At 46.5% G+C, this 20434-nt stretch overlaps 1 protein-coding gene across 1 annotated transcript in view; it reads right to left on the bottom strand.

Annotated features, from left to right (window-relative positions):
• Positions 1 to 8506: 8506 nt before the first annotated feature.
• Positions 8507 to 20434, bottom strand: part of LOC144124717 (ribonuclease H2 subunit B-like) — a 33874-nt gene continuing 21946 nt past the window's right edge. Inside the window, exons 8-10 of the mRNA XM_077657568.1 lie at positions 16018 to 16078; positions 14961 to 15041; positions 8507 to 8937 (exon numbers count right to left, since the gene is read on the bottom strand). Of these exons, the coding sequence (XP_077513694.1) occupies positions 8848 to 8937; positions 14961 to 15041; positions 16018 to 16078 (232 nt within the window). The 3' untranslated portion in view covers positions 8507 to 8847. The remainder of the gene's footprint in view (positions 8938 to 14960; positions 15042 to 16017; positions 16079 to 20434) is intronic.

Genomic DNA, 20434 nt, shown 5'->3' with positions numbered 1-20434 from the left:
CTGGGCTGCAGCCCCCCCCCCCCCCCTTAATTCAGCGCTGCGCATAAGCAGCCTGTTCTTTCGCCATCACCTAAACCCGTTTCACGTTGGCAGGAATAAAGCTAAAGAAACACAATTACTTGATCCGTGCTGCACGCGTCTTCGATCGTCTTAAATTAAAAGATCCGACACGGATCAAAAGAAGAAAGCGTGCACTAAACCCTTCTGCACGCGCGTCAAGAATCATGCCACCGTGCCCTCGATTTTTCGTTTTAAAAGACGAGGAAATCTTCTCAGAGCCATCGATAACCCGTACATCGCAGGCAAGCAAATGTACTGCACTTGCCTCTTTTCTCTGACGTTTCTCGAAGGCGCCGCGCCGTTTCGCTTGAAGTATCGACCGATGAGCAAACACTGTTGGAGTTGCGTCTGCACGCAGTCGCCGCCTTTTGGGAATGCCAAACTGGCTCATAAGGTGTACTTCGGCCTCATAACAGTCAGCCGTGAAGTGCTCCGAACACAACAGCGACCCGTTCGACGCAGCCCAATCTTTCCGGCCCACACACTGTTCCCACGCTTTCCTTTTCAACGGCTCCCTCGGGAATCTGAAGAAGGACACAGCGCTGGACGCACTTTTCTCGCTCCGGCATCCAACAGCGACGCACGGGCGGTGGGGTGGCATTCTGCACGTAGCAGTGCTAGAAGGTTTCCTTTTTTTTTTCGCTCTCTAGGCAATGTCAAGAGCAATGACCAAATGCTAGAAGCTTACAAGTAGAACCTCTACGGAGAAGGCCCAGCAACCGCGCACTCTGTCCCTGTGACGTCACGCGATCACCGCTCGCCAGTGTTGCTCGAGCAAAAGCCGCTCGCTTTCCTATTAAAAAAAAAATCATTTACTATATAATTATATATCGCATGAAATGCGCTCAGATTTTGTACAGCTGCTGCGGAATACACAAGCAACAATATGCCATTAACAGTGTGGGCCTGCAAATTTGCTGTCGTGGCCCTTCTGGAGTGAAACTCCGCCCACATTTAGGACCGGCGCACAGATTTCCTCCACGACAAAAAAGTAGTTCGTTATTAAAACTTCTCTTGTCACCTAAGAAAGAAGCTAATCACGAGAAAAAATATATAAGGTCTAAAATTTTTATACGTATCTTGTTTAATAAAATCAAACATTAAAAAGTTGGTTTTGTTTACTTTTGTGGCTCGCTAGCGGAGTAATATAGAACGCAGCGGATCGTGGCCCAGTGTTAACAATAATAATAATTGGTTTTTGGGGGAAGGAAACGGCGCAGTATCTAATAATAATTTTTTTTGGGGAAAGGAAATGGCGCAGTATTTGTCTCATATATCGTTGGACACCTGAACCGCGCCGTAAGGGAAGGGATAAGGAAGGGAGTGAAAGAAGAAAGGAGGTGCCGTAGTGGAGGGCTCCGGAATAATTTCGATTACCTGGGGATCTTTAACGTGCACTGACATCGCACAGCACGCGGGCGCCTTAGCGTTTTTCCTCCATAAAAACGCAGCCGCCGCGGTCGGGGTCGAACCCGGAACTCCGGATCAGTAGTCGAGCGCCCTAACCACTGAGCCACCGCGGCGGGTGTGTTAACTGCTGTTTTTTTTAGTTGTATTCTACTATAAGGCATATATCTTGCTTACCCTTGGTTAATCCTGATTGAAGTTATGCCCCTGTCACACGGGCACCGCAAAGGCCTTTGAGAATCAGGTCCTTATATCCAAAGGCGTAAGGAGTGCAGCTACACGGCACAAATGTTGCGCCTTTTCCGCTAAGGGTCTTGGAGGCGAAGGCGTCCGTCAGAGACCTTTGGAGCCCAAAGGCGCGGCCTTCTAGGATGGATGGATACGGCTGAACCCTTTAAATCGGGCGGTGGCACAAGCCACCTAGCCATCACTTATGAAATTTTACTCGTCTTGATTTCAGCCACCAATCAGATAACCTTCCCTTGGTTACTTCTACCCGCTTAAAATCTACTTTCCCTTTACTGTCCTTAAATCCCCAAGGCCTTGAATAAATCAGCCCCACTGCTTTCCACTGCAGGGTGAACCCTTTTACAGAAAAGATCAAGTGTTCAGCTGTTTCCCCCTCTCCGCACGCAACGCACAACGCGTCTATCTCGTGGCGCCTGGCTCTATATGTCTTAGTCCGCAAAACTCCCGTCCTGGCCTCAAACAATGAAGAGCTTCCCCTACAATTATCATATTTTCTTTGGCAATTTCCTGCTTAAAGATCCTGTATGTTCCCAGTGCCGATTTCATCAGCATCCGTGTTTTCCACAGAGCTCTCTGTTTCTTTAACCTTTTTCTTAACCGATAATTGCTGATTAGCCCTCCTACTGCTGTCCAGATATTTGCTTGTCAAATCTCTAGTTCGCTTTCTCCATTTCATGTCAGCATTCCTTATATACAAGTATCTGAGAACTTTCCTAGCCCACTGCTTTTCCCCCATTTTTCTCAATCGCTCCTCAAATGCTATCTTGCTGCTAGCTTCTCTGCTCTCGAACAGTGCCCATCCCATATCACCCTGTACCCCTGATTTGGTGTACTGCCATGTGCTCCCAGAGTTAGCCTTCCTACACCATATTAATTTGTAACCTTGCTTCAACATCTGGTCTCATGCACAGGACAGCATTACCGAAACTCAGGCTAGGAACCATTACCCCTTTCCAGATCCCTCTTACCACTTCATACTTATTGTAATTCCACAGTGCCCTATTTTCCATGACAGCTGCATTCCTTCTAGTTTTATTCATTACATATTTTTCATGCTCTGTCAGATACTCAGCACCATTATTTATCTACACCCCAAGAATCTAGTACTCATCCGCTACTTCTAGCGTGAACTCTTGTATTCTATGCTTGCCGCCCTCATCGCTAAATGTCATGACTGCAGATTTTTCCTTACTAAACTTGAAGCCTAATCTATCTCCCTCTGTACCACATGTCTATCAACTTCTGTAAATCTTCCTTGTTGTCAGCCATTAGCACTATATCATCCGCGTATATTAGTTCCGGTAATGACTGTTTAATCCATTCTCCTTGCCTGAAAAAAGAAAGGTTGAAGCCTAGTCCGCTCCTCTTTAGCTTGGTCTTTAACCCTTGTAGGTACAACATGAACAACAAAGGAGACAGAGGACATCCTTGCCTAAGCACCCGCTGTATCTCTACAGGCCCCAATACATTTTTTTCCCCATTTTATAAGCACTGTGATTTTATAAGCACTCTGGTACCTTTATATATATCTTTTGAAAGATTAATTACTCCATCTTCTACATCCAATGTGCCCAGTATGTCCCACAAATACTCTTGAATAACGTTGTCGTAGGCTCCCCTAATATCCAGAAATCTGGATATTAGGAGACATTAGGGGATATTAGGGGCCTGTGTTCCTTTTCAGCAATCTCTATACACTGCATCAATGAAAATAGATTGTCCTCCAACCCCCTTTGTTTCCGGAACCCATTTTGTAGCTCTCCTAGCACCCCCTTGTTCTCCACCCAAGCCTGCAATCTGTCCTTTATAATCTGCATCACCACCCTGTAAACCACAGATGTCACTGTTGAGATGGTAGTTACTTACGTCAGCTTTTTTTTAATCATCATTTTATTTTATAAAACCAATAATCAAAACTTGATTGGACCATTAGCCAGCTCGGCTACTGAAAGGTCCAAATACATGATATTCACTAATGAATGGCAGTCATTCAAAATACATGTACAAAAAGACGCGAGATGCTACAATAGCGGCATTGCAAATATGTTAAGCACATACATATTCTGAAAAACAACAAAAAATAGGTTTATGAATGTACAAAACCAAGCACAAACGCATTCAGTCCCACAGTTCTGGGCAAACAAGAAAAATGTTTTTCAATAAAGCCGAAAAATTATGTTTCAGTTTGATGTCATCGGGAATCTCATTCCATATCTGGGCACCATTGTACTCTAATAGCCTTTGACCGTAAGTGTTATGACAAGGCGATAGGTCAAATCTATTATTAGTGGCGGCTCTTGTTTGTCTCAGCGGCAATCTAAACAGTCTAAGAGGAATTGGATCATTAGTTCTTATTACTGTTTATTATTTGAGCTATCTTTACTTTGTATGCAACTGATACCGGTAATATTCGCAGTTCTTGAAAGAGTGGTCGGCTAGGGTCGATTGTCTTTGCGAAGGTTATGGTACGAACAGCACGCTTCTGCAGGCGTAAGATATATTCTAAATACGTTTTATAGGTACCGCCCCATGTCTCTAGGCAGTAACATAAGTGACTATGGACAAACGCGAAGTACAATATGCGTAAAATCGGTGCACGAAAACATTCCCTCGCCCTTAATAAAGTATGACAGCCATAAGCTAATTTAGAGCAAACATTTTTAATTTGCTGCTTCCAATGCATGTCCAATTCAAAGACTACACCCAAGTATTTGGTGTGGGAGACATTAAGCAAATACGTACCGTTTAAGGTTAGGAATAAGTTATCACAGCTAATATTCTTTTTCCTTGAGTGAAATAAAGTATACTTTGTTTTCTCGGTGTTAAGTGTGAGCAGATTGTTTACTAACTACTGAAAAATTTTACTAAGTTCCTCGTTAATTTTGCTCTCCAGATCCTCTAATGTATCTCCTGTAAAAAATAGCGCAGTGTCATCCGCGTATATAACAGCTTCAGAATAATTCAGAAACAATGGAAAGTCATTGATGTATAAAGAAAAAAGGAGGGGCCCGAGTACAGAGCCCTGCGGTACGCCAAGCGCGATTTTTTGAGGAGCGAAGATATAGTTTCTGGTAACAAGAAAAGGAACTTTTGATTAAATCATAAATCTTCCCCCTTAAACCATAAGTCTCTATTTTCTGTAGTAATATCGAATGGTCATCCGTGTCAAAGGCTTTTGATGTGTCTAAGTAAACAACTACGGCCAGTTTGTTGCTATGTAATGCAGTGTTATGCGGTGTTTATGTAACGCGGTGTTTGTTGCTTTGTAATGCGGTGCCCCCCTTTCCCTTATATATCATGTTCATTCTACTTAATCGCTATTCATCGGGGACTTTCCCATCCACTATCATTTTATTCACTACCTGTATTAATGTTTGCTTGGATTTTGGTCCTAACTTCTTTATTAACATAATCGGAATACCATCTGGTCCTGTTGATGTGCCACTAGGAACCTTCTTGTCTGCCCTTTCCCACTCTCTTTGCTCAAGTGAAGCTATTGCAGTAACCGGTCTATCCTCCTTCGATAAATTATGTGCAACATTTCTTTCTTTAAATTTTTCTGTCATCCTTGTTCCTATGTGTTTTATTGCTTCATCCCCTTCTAGTCGAATACCCTGGTCTGTAACAATAAACCTTTGCTCTAGCCTAGTCTTATTACTCATTGCATTTAGATGCTTCCAGAATGTTTGAGCTGCTTTTCTATCCTATTTATTTACTTTTGACATCCATTGGGCACCCTTTCGTCTAATTTTCTCATTAATCAAATAGGATGCTTCCTTTCTACACTTCATGAAGGTATCCCATTTTCTGCCTACTTCAACTTCTGGTTCCCCCCTCTCCTTGGAATATCTGTTTTCCCTGGACGCTTCCAGACATTCCTCTATCGCCCTCTTGATCTCCTGACCCACCAACTCTTTTAACTTTACTCGCACCTTAGCTAGCTCTAGCTATAGTAATCGAGTTAATTTGGTATAAGTCCATGCTGTTTCATTATCCTCAAAAATTACTTTCTCAATTTGTTTGGCTGCTGCTTCCAATTGGTTTTCTGAGTAAAAATTCCCCTCTGAATGTCCATCTCGCTTCAGTCCTACATTGGATTCTCTTCTGAAACTCAACTTGATACGCTTGTGGTCACTACCTAGACTTCTGGAACCATGTTCACGTATGCTCATTACCGCTAATCTATTATACATCCTCTGTTACATTAGAGCATAATCTATCGTCGAGTGCAGACTCCCTGCCTCCCATGTTACGAGCCCTTCACACTTCTCGGTACTATTGCATAGAACTAAATCATGCCTGTCACACGTCCTGCAGCATGCTTCCTGTCGAATGTGTGTACCCATCCAGGTCTTCTATATGTGCGTTCATGTCGCCTAATATAATTATCTCGTCCTGTCCTCCTAGCTCATCAATGTCGCTTGCAATACATTCTAACATTTTCCTGTTTCCCTCTTTGGCATTAGCTCCAGTACACAGGCATACAAAGCCAAGGAGTGTTTGCTCCCCTGCCACTTTTCCTTTTAGCCATAAATGTTCCTTGCATCCCAGTTTAACCCTTTGAAAATTCATACTTTTATGAATGAATGCCCCAATTCCACCTCCCTTTCTGCTGCCCTCTGTTCTATTGCAATATTCCTATGCGTAGTCTGGGTTACAGTGTGGTTGTTCCATGTCTGTAAGATGCGTTTCCAATAAACCATATACCATTAATTCCTCCTGATTTAACTGTTCTATTTCCTTCCATTTCAGTCTATTCCTGCCACCTTGCATGTTAATGAAACCTATATCTGAATTAACTTGGCCCTGGCGCTTGTTTATTTCTTCTCCTATAGTTCTATCGTCCCTTTGATCTTGGTTCTTCCTTCTCTACACTGGTTCCCTCAGAGCTCTGGGTCCCACCCACCTGAGAACCTGCGATGGCAGTGCCATCCAACGTCAAAAAGTAAAAGCAATAAACAAATAGATGTAGCCGACAATGTTTGAAAACATACTTTAAACATACGGAAGGTGTGTCTGGCTTTGCTTTTTGTACGGGTGCTTATATTTTATTCCCAGATTTCAAGACAGTAAAAAGTGTCGCAGTAACACCGAGTGCCCCTGGTGACCAAGGCAATGCACAATACGTGCTGCTGCTGATGAGAGTAGCTGTTGCAGTTCTTTTAAGGAAGCCATCAGAATACAAAAAAATGTCTGAGCTCAACAAATGAACAGAATTTGCCACTTTAATTTTAAAACACTCACTAGAGCCGGCTCGAGCACAGCAGCGGGTGCTAAGCCTCAAAGACTGTTTCACCTTTGGGCTGCACCGTGTAGCTGTGTTGCTGCTCCTTTAAGCTTTCGCTCCTTTGGTGAAAAAAGGTGCCATTGCAGTAAAGGACTTCAAGGAATGCCGTGTGACAGGGGTATAATAGTCTGGTTGTCTAGCTATGTTGTTGCATTAGAGACGACACATAACGTGCCCGTCTCGCGGCGGCATATTCACGGCGTTTAGCCAGGCGTTCAGCGCGCTGTTCCTCAGTTTCGTGGGCAATTCGTTTCCTCCTCATCTCATTCCGATGTCGATTCCAAGCCTCCTTCTGCTTAGCAGACTTGTCACCGTCAATACTGCCGCGTCAACTGTGGTTGCGGCGCAAGCGAGCACTCCATTTCAATCCTCCGACATGTTATCAGGCATGCGACACAGCTGGCGAAGCGAGTGGAGGCGAGCGCAACCACGAGGGAAGCGGTATGACGTCATACCAAACGGCGGATGCAATGCAATATAGATAGCCACAGGCTCCCTAGCAGCAAAAGAAGAGCCGCTACAAAGAGCGATTGGCCATACTGAACAATACGCCAGGGCCAGAGGAATATCTTGCTGAGCAGAGAAATCAGAATACGTAAGAATAAAAAACGGTACACGGAAATACGACTCCCAAATCACCTTGAAACTCGGAAACGAGACAATACCTGAGAAAGCGGAAGTCAGAGTGCTTGGAATGTGGCTGCAAAACACAGGAGAATGTAGCAAAACCATTGCCTCTCTTAAGTGCAACAAAGCAAGTCACCAGAAGTCAGAGTGCTTGGAATGTGGCTGCAAAACACAGGAGGATGTAGCAAAACCATTGCCTCTCTTAAGTGCAACAAAGCAAGTCGCCAGAATCGTGCGGAGAGTCAGCAGTAAAAAGAAGGGAATGAGAGAAGAGGAGAGGCTCATAGACAGTCTCGTCATGAGCAGAGTAACGTACAGTCTCCCCTATCACGAACTAAACAAGCAAGAGACTCTACAAATCGACACCATACTACGCAAAGCGTACAAAACGGCGCTCAAACTTCCAATGTCAACACCAACCGAAAAGCTAATGACACTGGGAGTATCGAACAGCTTCGACGAATTACGAGAAGCAGAACGTAGTGCGCAACTAGACAGACTCACTCAAACCAGAACGGGAAGCACAGCGCAAGAGAGTGTTGCCGTCTAACAAGAGGCATGCTTGGCTGCAGTGATGCTCTCGTGCAGTGGCCAGCGAAGCTGATCGGTTTGCACGGCCGTGGGTTTGAACTCCAGCCGCCGATATTTATTTTTATTTATTTATTTCACTTGGCACAAACCCACAAACATTGCAAGATCTTGTACGGGGTTTACCTATCGGAATAGTGCTTTCACACTACCAAGTTCCCCCAGCAAAACTACCTGAAAGGTCTCGTTCAAGGTCAATAACGATTAAATCAAGGTTTCTGGGGAAGAAACATGGCATGCTGTGGAACACTCGCCTGGTTGTGAAAAAATCCAGCGACAACCAACATCACCGGGAGCAAAACATCACTTCTTGAGCAACTTCTGGCACTTCGCACTGATGAGACAGAGCACCTTTAATGTATGGTCACAAAACTGACAACAGCAGTGACAATTAACAAAAAGGACTGCTTGCAGCACACTGGCTTTTGTGGTAAAGAATTGCAGCCAGAAACAAATAGGACCTGAATGCCAGCAGGCTAGTGCAGGCCCATCAAAGTTCCAGTGCAGTTCCCCAAGGCTGACCTGCAAGCGTATGGGGTTCACAGATCACAGCACAGACTACTGTGTGGGCCGCAGGTAGATGATGTAAGGACACGTGCTAATCTAAGCACCAAACGTAATGTCGTTCTTCACTTTTTAGTGAAGAAACTTGAAATACTCTTTATGCCTGTCTTGTCCGCCTTCTGCAGTTTCTTCTGGCTGGCCGTGAGCTTTGGTTCCTGCAAGGATAACCACGGGACATGAGCTGCGATGAATGTCAATGAAAACTCAGTGCTCGTTCAAAACAGTAGAATGTGCAAGGGGATAGGGCGCAAGAGGTCAGCTTGTACATTACTTTTCTATAAATCCTCTATTTAATAAACTTTACTCTGAACACCGAGTGCTTCCTTCAGCCAATCTGTCTTCACATTGACCAAAAACCATCAATGATGCACAATAACCAACAGAAAACATGCGCTAATAAAAGAGTGTAAGAGAGATGAGACAAAATGGAAAAGCACAATCAGAGGAACTCATTTTAGGTACTAAATGTTGCTCCTGATGAACAGTGCCATGGTGGGAGAAAACAGATAGAAAGAAGCACGATGATGGATGCCATCACCACTTGCTCAACAATTTTCTGTATTAATTGTTGCTCATATTGTCAGCCCTTAACAAGCAAGTAAGACCTGAGAAGTTTTGTGGCATATGACTAGTGAGCCAGCCCAACACTTCTATGGCTATGCAAAGCATTTGCATGACACGAATAAAGAAGTGGGTAAGTGCTGTGGTAGGCAGGAGCTTACAAGTACTACTGTAAGATGCTTTCACCATGGAGGCGCACAGATATCACGAACAGCTTGTAGCATAACTTTCACCCTACTGTAAGTCTGCCCAGTGGCACTTGTGTGTGAAACTTTTTTTGGTTGTAAAGTGTGCCCAGCTCGCAACAAAAGAATTTCAACTTAGTTTACTTATGTTGAAAACTGCACAATGAGACCACAAGATGCCACTTAAAAGGTGCACAGCTGCTCTATGCAATGGCGGTAGTGTTAGGTATTTTTGATGTAAGCAGGACATGTACCATGTAGTCCAGTGAGAAGGCCCAACCAGTAAATCAATAACAGTCCTCCTTGCATACCAGTTTGAAACCTCTTGACTAATGCCTAGAGAGTTGTTTTTCCCATGGAGGACAAGCCTGCTTCCGCACCATAATGTTCAATGCAAATGTTGATACAAACTAGGCCCTTTGATGTTGAACCATACAGTACGTGCATCAAAGAAGCCTCCAGTTACACAAGCACAATGCAAGGTCATGGCTACTCTTCTGGCCAAGCTGCCTGTGGATCCCATGGCAAAGCAAAGTTCATCCAAGAGAGAAAAGGTTGCACTCATTACGGATCTTGCAAATTGCTGCGGGAATGCTCTGAACTGCTGAAACATTGGCTACTAATCATGAGAGTTCTAATAGGAGTTTGGGACACCAATGGTCATCATTACATGACATGACATGTCACATCAGCGAGAAACGAAAATCAATGCATAATCTTTCATTACCCACATTGCAGAGCTTTTGGCATCAGCCTTACAGCAAAAGTACCAAAAAAACCTGTGTATAATATGAACACGCATATAATGAGATGCAATTTGAGGATATCAAGAACGAATAAGAAGTTTTCATTCGCGTATAATGCGAGTAAGGAAGTCAGCTTGAAGACGTTCTGGAAGTCTCGAAAGGAGAACATCCTCCGATTATTTGTGTACGCTGGTGTGCCGGATATGACACGTGTAGCGCGGGTGCCAAGTACCGTATAAACGCGCGTAAGGGCCGCACCCTGTTTTCCCCAAGGAAATATTTTAAAAAATAATATCTGTGCAAGGGCTGCACCCAAACTTTCCACGACCCATGCGGGAATAGCCTTCGAAATGCACGCGCCGTGGCGTTCGCAATCAGCTCTGGTTGTGAGCAACGGTGCGCTTGATCGCGGAGGCGATGCATGCACACAGGAGCTTCCTGGTGCCGGCCACAGATGGCGCCTGAGGCTGCGGCTCATTAGTGTTCCTGTATATGCTCCCGCAGGGAGTAGAGTTGCGCGAAGGTCCACCATCATGTTCCAAGCTGTGAGGGAAAGCCACCGCTCGTGCGTAGAGGGGCTGCATTCATGGGCTCGCTGAGTAGATCGGTCGGGCTTGTTTTTTTATTTACGTACAAATTGCACTCGATCACAATTTAACGCCAAAAAATAATCTATGATTTGCCGAGGGTGTGCATACAGCAACAACAAAAAAAAATTCCGCCAAAGGTTAACAGCAAATTGTAGTTATGACAAATTGACGAAAAATACAAAATATCACTTTTTGTGAATTGCGATATCATATCTGAACTCACCTGTTTTTTGTGTTTTCCTGTACTTTACTGTCTTTTTTATTTCTAACCTATTTTGCACAAACTTCTGCATTTGACCCCCCTCACACAATTCCTCTCCGGAGGCATGTAAGGTATCTGTAAACAAAATAAATAATAAACGGCCTGCGAGTTTTTTTTTTTTTTTCCCCGGAACAGGTAGTTTCAGATGAGCAAGCAGTCCCGTTCCCGATGGGACAGCGTTTGTCCCGTCCTGTCTTCCTCTGTGCGCGTTTTAAGAAAAAAAAGTATTGTGATGAATTACTTTTTTCACAACTAGCACCGCCGCGTGTTCTGTGCGAGTTATGCATGGAAAATATGAATTCGCATCTCCCTAAAATTACAATCATTTTGCAGCTTGTTACAGGCAAGCAGACTAAAGCAACACCAATGCGTTGAACAGGCGAGTCTGACCTAATGAAATAATTTCAAACTCAATTGCTTGCCTAAAACATTTTACAAAATGGACCCCGTTGCTAAATGCCGTGAAATAACGAATCTTTAAAGGAACTTGAAAGTACTCTTTCTCGTTCATATTATTAGCTTACCTAATTTTTATCAAAAGGCATTATCTTTTCATCTGTGTTATTAAGTTTTATTTCGTCGCACTTAACGCGGCCCATTCTCAAAACCCACTTTAATCTCCGACGCGCTACAGCTGCCGAACTTTCGAATGGCAGTTCGTAAAACGCTTTGCCGTTTCCAGTGCGATTGCTGCAGTTTGGCGCACTGCACGCAGTCGTAACTGACAACTGCGTGGCTCACTGCCACAGCAGAACCCCAAACCTAACGCCACAGGTGTGCACGGGAAATGTGTGTAATGTAGCCGACAGCGTGGGCTCATGTGAGGCGCCGAGTTGACGAAGGGTCGCTCGGCACTCCACCTGTGAAGTCAGCTTCCCTGCGAAAAATTGAACACCTGACGTCACGAAAATCATGTGACCGCCTCTCGGCGAATGGCGTTCAGAGCGGCGAGGGAAAACAGACGGGCAACTCTGGTCCCTGCGGGAGCATATACAGGAACACTACGGCTCATCATCACCATTGTCAACTTTTCTTGCCACCGCGAGCTCCCGCTATCCATATCGGCATCAGTATCACCAGCTCCAGCCTTTTGTGGCTGTCAAAGGCACGATAGTTGTGGTAGCATGTTAGTTCACCATAGTTGTGGCTTTTGCTTACTGCTGCCGAGTGTTGCAGTTTTAGCACGATGGGCAAACACCTTAATACAGTCGACGACCGATTTTTCGGACCATCTAGGGACCGCTTAAACGACCGAAAAATCAGGCAGTCCGAAAAATCAAATTTCACCAAAAAAAAATCACGAACTTATTGCTATTATGCTGGAGGAAGGGGTCAGTTGTGTTGCACACATTTTAAAGCTCCTAATGACTCAATTTCACCGCGCGACACATGCACAGACGGCGGGTACAGACCGCTTTCATGAGCTCGGCCTGGCTGTGCTGCCCTCGGCATGTCGCCGATGAACGCACGGGTTGGGACAAAGTCTAAACAGGAAAGCGAACATGCCACTGCAGGAGCTGCATTGCGCCCGCAGTACGATAGGTCCAGAACGAGAACTCGAAGATGGCGAAACAATAAGAACCAACAAACGGCCAAAGCAAGCGCTCCGTCGGCATTAGCCTCCGTCGTTAGGCCTAGCGACTAGAGCCAAAATCTGCATCGTATTCGGCGATATGCACTCTGTGGTGGCTTGCGTATATTGAGGAATGTCTTGCCTGTCATCGAAACGCCAATTATTTACGGTTTTACAATAGAAAAGTTAGGGTTGTGGTGCGTTTTGCCGCGGGTACGCTGACCTCGCTTTAAAATGCACCGCCATTTCCTCCTGCGCTCGCCGTCTCCGTGAAGCCATATGCCTCCCACGCGCTTTGCTGCTACCTCTTTCCGTATTCGAAACGAAAGACTCGGCATAGATGAGTTCCGCGAACTCTGACTGCTTTTCAAAAAGTTCGTGTGGGGGAAGATGTTGAAGAACCGTACGAATTCGAAAACACGCGGCACAATGTGCCAACTCGTGCATAATTTTAGTATCGCAAGAGGCCCCCTTTAAGCTTGAATTTCGTTTTATTTGATCAAGTTTTCGATCTCTCCTGCAGTTTAAAGTAATGAGGTTCCACTGTACACATTATACGGCGGCGAGTGCGAACAAGGTCTGAAAAATTGAGCAGTCAATTGTGGTGCGTCTGAAATTTCAGGCGCTCTTCTACAATAGCTCTATGGGCCATGTCGCGGTGCCGCGAAAAAGTACTGCTTGATGCAGCACCGAAAAATCAGGCGTCCGAATTTTTGGTCGTCGACTGTAGCTACATGGCTGGGAGTTTGCTGTCGAATATGGCAAGCATGCAACGGGCAGGAAATGCGTCCAACGATGGTGCAACCAAAAGGATGCATTGAGGAACAAAAGCTGCCAAAAGCGCGTTTTCTGAGGCAAGCCAATGCAAGTTTCTCGAACTAGAAGAGCTGCTCTGCTAAGTGATGGAAGCAAGGAACAACGGTGAAGCGTTGACAGCAGACATGCTATGCAACTTCTTGTGGGATGAGCGTGCACCACAGAACAGCACTAGCTCGGAGTTGGAACACTCCACGAGTGACGACTAAACGCAGAATAAATGCTGCTCATTCTCTGATTGGTGTTTTTACGTAAATTTTTTTTTCGCTCATTGCGTGTATGGGCCGCACCCCGAAAATTGGCCCTCAAATCTGTAAAAAAAAGTGTGGCCCCTTACACGCGTTAATAAGGTATCTGGCAGATACAGATCGGGCGCTGCGCTTGCCCCTACTCGTGTCCTTCGCCGCGGGCATGTGCTGACCGGCCCTGGCATATGGGCGTGCACGCAGGCACGCATGCTTCGGAAGTGTCCGTAGTTGCTGCTTTAGTGATCGTCGTCGTCGGGTGTACTGTCTTCCGAAGAGTTCTTGTCAGAGATATCTTTTCACTGAAAGATCTCTTCAGTACTGTCGAGCGTGTCTGATATCCCGCATTTCTTGAAAATACAACCAATGAATTCCTCAGGAATGCTAGCCCAAGTGTTCGCCATCCAACTGCACAGCGTGGCTGGAAAGGTTCGTGTCCGGCGGCAGTAACTGCAGGCTCTCCCTACCTCATCCAGACAGTGTAGCAGCGCTTGATGCAGTACCGAAGCTTTCGGCAGCTACGATCACTTCCCTTTTAAAAGCAGTCAAGGACTTCTTTCTTGATACCATGGAAGGTGCGATCGTGCTGGGCATCGCAAGATCAGGTCAGCGTAGGAGCTGCTGTCGAAATAGAAACTACTGACATATGCCACCGCTAGATGGCGCCTCCTCTCGGTCGAAGTGTGTTGGTAACGACGCTCGACAATAACGAAACTGGAACTGCGGATTTTGGTCGAAAATTGTCTGGACCCGCATATAATGCGAGGCGAAAATTTGACATGCTGAAATCCAGAAAAAAAAAAAAACTTCCTATTATACAATAGGTTTATATGGTAACTGCGTGTCATTGTGGCTCAGCACATATAAAACAAAAAGGGGATCAGGGCAAACCCAGTCGAAGCTCAACCGCCAGCATTCTCTCTATGGCGACATACATCAAAGCAAAGGATGAGCAGACACTCTATGCATCTCAACAGACATGACTAGACAGGTGCCCATCATGCACATATGCCAAAATGCAGCACATGAAACAAGTGCCATGAAGCCCAAGATGCAGAGGCCTCCAGACAGTACAGGTTCACTCCTACATCAGAAATGACAGTAAAGAGCATTCTTGCCAAGGATGCAAGCAACAAATACAACTTCGGGAAGTTGCTTCCATTCAATCTGCTTTGCAAGCTTGCACTGAACTGAGGTTACCTTGGCTGTCTTCAGCATGGCATCCTGTGATGCCCCTTTGGTGTAGTCTTCCAGTGGCTCGACCGGCTCAGTCTTTTGTTTCTGAAAAAAAAAACAAAAAACCCCACCTCATTCTTTTTTATTTCACTTTCATTCTTACATAATAATTTTTGGAACAAATTTTGATTGGGAGAAAACAATTGCAGACGGGCACAAACTGGACTGGTACAGGCTCCCAATTTTATTTCAAAACCAGACAGGGCCAATTTATGCCAGGCAAATCATATAGAATTAAGGGGCAGTCTAATAAAAGACTATATTTGCTTTTTCAATTAGAGACTACCCAGTGTTTTGCTTCCTTCTTGCAGTTTGGATTACTGGCTGCATGCCACGAAGGCTGCTGATTAGACTGTGCCTTTATACGACACGATTTGGCTGCTGTAATTAGTAGGCTTGAAGTAAGTTTGAAGCGAATACTAATTTTCTTCAAATAGTTTAAAAGCGAATATTTCGAATGCTTCGGGTACACAGAAAAGGTTGAATGGCACAACAGGCATTTTCAAAATCACATATTTTCAAACACGCAAGGCCAGTACATGAAGAAAAGAGGCAATGCATTAAAGCTTTGTCCCATTCATTGAAGCTGCGTCGACTTTCTGCAAAATGACCCTCTGAAATTGGGGGAGCTGACCTACATGTGGTGCCAACGTATCTGTGGAGTGAGAAACCTATTTATAGGGCCTCCAACTGCTACTCTTAATTACGACTGCACTGCTGCGCAGCTATTGCTTTCAAGCGGTGACTCCATGACACCTGCTAGACGCACGTTCTCACGCCCTCCGCCACCCCGCATCAGGCATCAGAAAAGGGCACCCATCTACTTGTGTCTCATGCTAAAGCTCCCTTTCGTGCTCGTGCCATCGAGCTTGTTTGGTGAATATCATGCGGAGAAGAGTGGCTATGGCAGCTGGAGTCAGCTCATACTCGTTCCGCAGAAGTCATGGGAGCTGCGCATCCTCCGATTAGAGATTTTGCATTTTTCGCATAGTATGATCCACTCATACACTCATGATCATACCTTCGGCGGAGGTGAGCCCGGCTCCTTCGGCTTCTCTTCAGCTGCTGGGTTCGTGTCCAGGCTGCAAGTGGCAGACACGTATTTCAAGCACTTTACATTGGGACAGGCATTGCCCACCGAGACCTCAAGTTGCTCACAGCTGCAGACCTAGTTCTTAATGCTGTAATAAAGCTCAAGCAGAGCAGATAAGAAAAAAGGAAAAGGGCTACGTAGGTAACTCTACTCCAGTGACACCTGCACAAGGAATCTCCAGCACAGTTTTTTAAATGCGTCCAGGGAAATCCTGAAGGTGGGGTAGGTAATTAACGAGCCTGCCATAGTATGTCCAGAGTACAGCTTAGTGCAGCTTGTCAGTGCATTTACCAGATGACAGGGCAAAGCATGAACATATATAGCAGTGACGACAGTCTGCAGCACCCTAAGAAACTGCAGCACAGCTCCTTTAGTAGTTATGCAGGAGTAGAAAAGACTGGTGACAGCCATATGAACAATGTGCTCATCTAATGCACATGGTGCAACCCCTTTGACACAGGAACTTTACTCGCAGTTTGAATTGAACTTGTGGGATGTTGATCACTGCGGCCATGATGAACAGAATGGTTTCCAGAGCTACGCATAAAATGAAAACAAAAAGAACTCACAGGGTGGCTATCACTGTGTAATGAGAGATTCAGTGACAGTGGTTTGCAGTGGCAGCTATATAATAATTTTATTCATTATTATATTTGTCTTCTCCACTGGCAGCGTCGCTGTGAGTCACATTTTCAGTGTGCTATCGCTTGAGAAGACAGTGTATGGAGCATTCAGCGCAGAGCGCTGCCATGGCACGTTGCAGTGACGTCATGCGTGGCATCAGCGAGTGCTGAAAAATCAGTGTTGAGTGGTTTTAAGCTGACAGCGTCAATGCTGCAGAACTGGGAAACATGACATGGTGCCTGAATGATCCTACATTGTTAATGCATGTGTTTGCATAGCATGTTCCTCATAAACCAACGTACTCTGTTTGCAGAGAGAGCAATAAGAAGCCCTTTACCCTATGGTGGTAAAAATATGTGTCTGAATGTTACTGCGCAGTGTGGCATAGCGAAACAAACGCCGAGGCATCGGTGATAGTGTTGTTGTGCTTGCAAGAAAATGCTGGCATGCAGAGGAATCTCGATGATACTGTTGCGGGAAAGAATATATTCACAGCTATGTACACCAGCGAAGGAACAGCTACGAGCGGCACTCAGAACACAGTCAGAACTTTGTTGTCGTCTTCGTCTTCGTCCACCCGTTCACTCGCTCAGTCTCGTCATCGTCTACCCGCTTCAGGACCCCCGGCTGATGAGACGCCGTCTCGGCGTTAGAGTAGCGACGTATGAACGGCGTGATAAGGTTTTAGGCAGGAGACATGGACGACGTCGGTGGAGGGGCAGGAAGACGATGGCGAGCACGCAAGGGGTGCAATTTCATAGTTCACGTCGGTGACACAGCGCACCCCACGGTAAGGGCCCCGGTAGAGAGAAAGCTTCTCGGAGAGACCGACGCTGCGTGACGGCTTTCAGAGAAGGACGAGTGATCCGGGGTCATATTCGACCGCCCGGTGATGGCGGTCGTAGGCGGACTTCTGGGAAGCTTGTGAGGCACGGAGCCGACTACGGGCTATTTGGCGCGCCAGCGAGGCCTGGGCGATGGCGTCCCGAGCGTAAGCAGTGGTGGCGATGGAAGAAGATGGCATGAGTGTGCCCAAAGGCAAGGTGGGGTGCCGACCAAATAAAAGGTAGAAAGGGGAATAGCCGGTTGTGTCATGCTGTGAAGAGTTATACGCAAAAGTCACATAAGGCAAGGCAACATCCCAATCTCGGTGGTCTGGCGAGACGTACATTGCTAACATGCCGGTGAGCGTGCGGTTGAACCGTTCCGTAAGCCCGTTGGTTTGTGGATGGTAAGCTGTTGCGAGCTGGTGCTGCATGGCACACGAACGAAGAATGTCATTAATCACTCGGGACAGAAAGTAACGACCACGGTTGGTGAGCAGTTGACGAGGGGCTCCATGGTGAAGAATGACGTTTTGGAGAAGAAAATCGGCGACATCGGTAGCGCAGCTGGTAGGCAAAGCACGCGTGATGGCGTACCGAGTCGTATAATCAGTTGCGACAGTGATCCACTTGTTGCCGGAGAGGGACGTGGGAAAAGGGCCAAGAAGGTCGAGGCCAACATGGTGAAAAGGTTCTGGAGGTACATCGATGGGTTGTAGGAGACCGGCAGGCAAAGTGGAGGGCCTTTTCCGATGTTGACACAGGTCGCAAGCGGCAACGTAACGCTTGACGGAACGATACAGGCCAGGTCAAAAGAAGCGGTGCCGCACTCGAGCGTACGTGTGGGACACGCCAAGGTGGCCGGCTGTCGGCAGATCGTGCAATTCTTCAAGGATAGAAGAGCGTAGATGTTCGGGTATGACGAGCAGCAATAAAGGACCATCGGAGCGTAGTAGATTGCGGCGATATAAAATGCCATTCTGGAGCACATAGAGTTGCAGAGACGGAGATCGGTTTGCACAGCGGAGGCCAGCAAAGATAGGGCGTAAAGATGAGTTGTGGCGCTGTTCGTTGGCGATATCGGTGAGAGCAGTGATAGCTAAGAGGCAGGGCAGGGTATCAGCGTCTTCTAGGTCAGGTGGCTCCACAGGGTACCGGGATAAACAGTCAGCGTCCTGGTGGCGATAACCGGACTTGTACACTACAGAGTATGAATATTCTTGGAGGCGCAAAGCCCAGCGACCAAGGCGACCGGTGGGATCTTTTAGTGAAGACAGCCAGCAGAGAGCGTGGTGATCAGTGACAACAGCGAATGAGCGGCCAAACAGGTACGGGCGGAATTTAGCTACAGCCCAGACAAGGGCGAGACACTCGCGCTCAGTAATGGAGTAATTTTGCTCTGCGGCGGAAAGTAGGCGGCTGTCATAAGCGATGACGCGATCTTGTCCCTGTTGACGTTGGGCTAGCACGGCACCGATCCCATATCCGGAGGCGTTGGTGCGAACCTCTGTGGGAGACGACGGGTCAAAATGGGCTAAGATGGGCGGAGAGGTTAGCAATTGAACGAGGGAGGAAAATGAGTGCTCTTGAGCAGGGCCCCAGTTAAAGGGGGTGTCGTTCTTAAGAAGGTCGGTGAGGGGGCGAGCGATGCCGGCGAAATCTTTGATAAAACAGCGAAAATACGAGCACAAGCCGACAAAGCTGCGCACATCTTTCGACGACCTAGGAAGAGGAAAGTCCTTGACGGCTTGAATTTTGACTGGATCTGGGCGGACACCAGAAGCATCAACCAGGTGTCCGAGAATAGTGAGTTGGCGGCGACTGAATTTGCATTTCGATGAGGTCAGCTGGAGTCCGGCGTTACGGAACACTGTCAGAATACTGGAGAGGCGTTCGAGGTGCGTGGCAAAAGTAGGCGAGAAAACCACAACATCGTCAAGGGAGCAGAGGCAGGTCGACCACTTAAAGCCGCGAAGAAGGGAGTCCATCATTCGTTTAAAGGTAGCCGGCGCGTTACAGAGTCCGAATGGCATGACTTTAAGTTGGTATAAGCCATCAGGCGTCACGAAGGCGGTCTTTTCGCGGTCCTTTTCATCAACGGCAATTTGCCAGTACCCCGATCGAAGATCAATGGAAGAGAAATATTTGGCACCGTGGAGGCAATCTAATGCATCATCGATCCTCAGGAGAGGATATACGTCTTTTTTGTGATGCGGTTTAGGTGCCGGTAATCAACGCAGAAGCACCAGCTGCCGTCCTTCTTTTTTACCAGGACAACTGGTGAAGCACAAGGGCTTGACGAGGGCTCGATGATGTCTTTTGCGAGCATCTTGTCCATCTCTTGATTGATGACGGTGGGTTCAGCGCTGGACACGCGGTACGGACGTCTGTGGATAGGAGCGGCATCACCAGTGTTTATGCGATGCGTCACTACAAAGGTACGAGCCAAAACACGGCCATCAAAGTCGAAGATGTGGCGAAAAGATGATAAAAGACACCTAAGATCGTGAGCTTGCATCGGCGGTAGGTCAGAAGAGATCATGTCGGTGTAGTCGTCCGTTGGTTTCTCGGTTGATGTGGCCGCAGGCAACAGGCTTTGATGAGTAGAAGGTAAGCAGGTGTCCACGACTGATATGACACATTCGGCAACCGGGCAGAGCGTGGCGAGTGAGATGCCTTGCGGGAGCGGTTGGATAGACGAGCCAAAGTTCAGAACCGGAAGGTACGCTCGGTTGGTCGACATTGTACAGACAGTGTGCGCAAGCGCAATACTTCGCGAGAGGGCGACGTCAAAGTCCAGAGTGACTACGTAGGGACCATCAGGGACAGGAGGAACAGAGAAAGAAATGTAAGTGGCGGCTTTAGGCGTTAGACGGACAAAGTCGACCGCACAAAGG

The sequence above is a fragment of the Amblyomma americanum genome, chromosome 3 (genome assembly GCF_052857255.1).
Source record: "Amblyomma americanum isolate KBUSLIRL-KWMA chromosome 3, ASM5285725v1, whole genome shotgun sequence".
NCBI lineage: Eukaryota > Metazoa > Arthropoda > Arachnida > Ixodida > Ixodidae > Amblyomma > Amblyomma americanum.
This window is presented reverse-complemented; position numbering and strand designations above follow the sequence as displayed.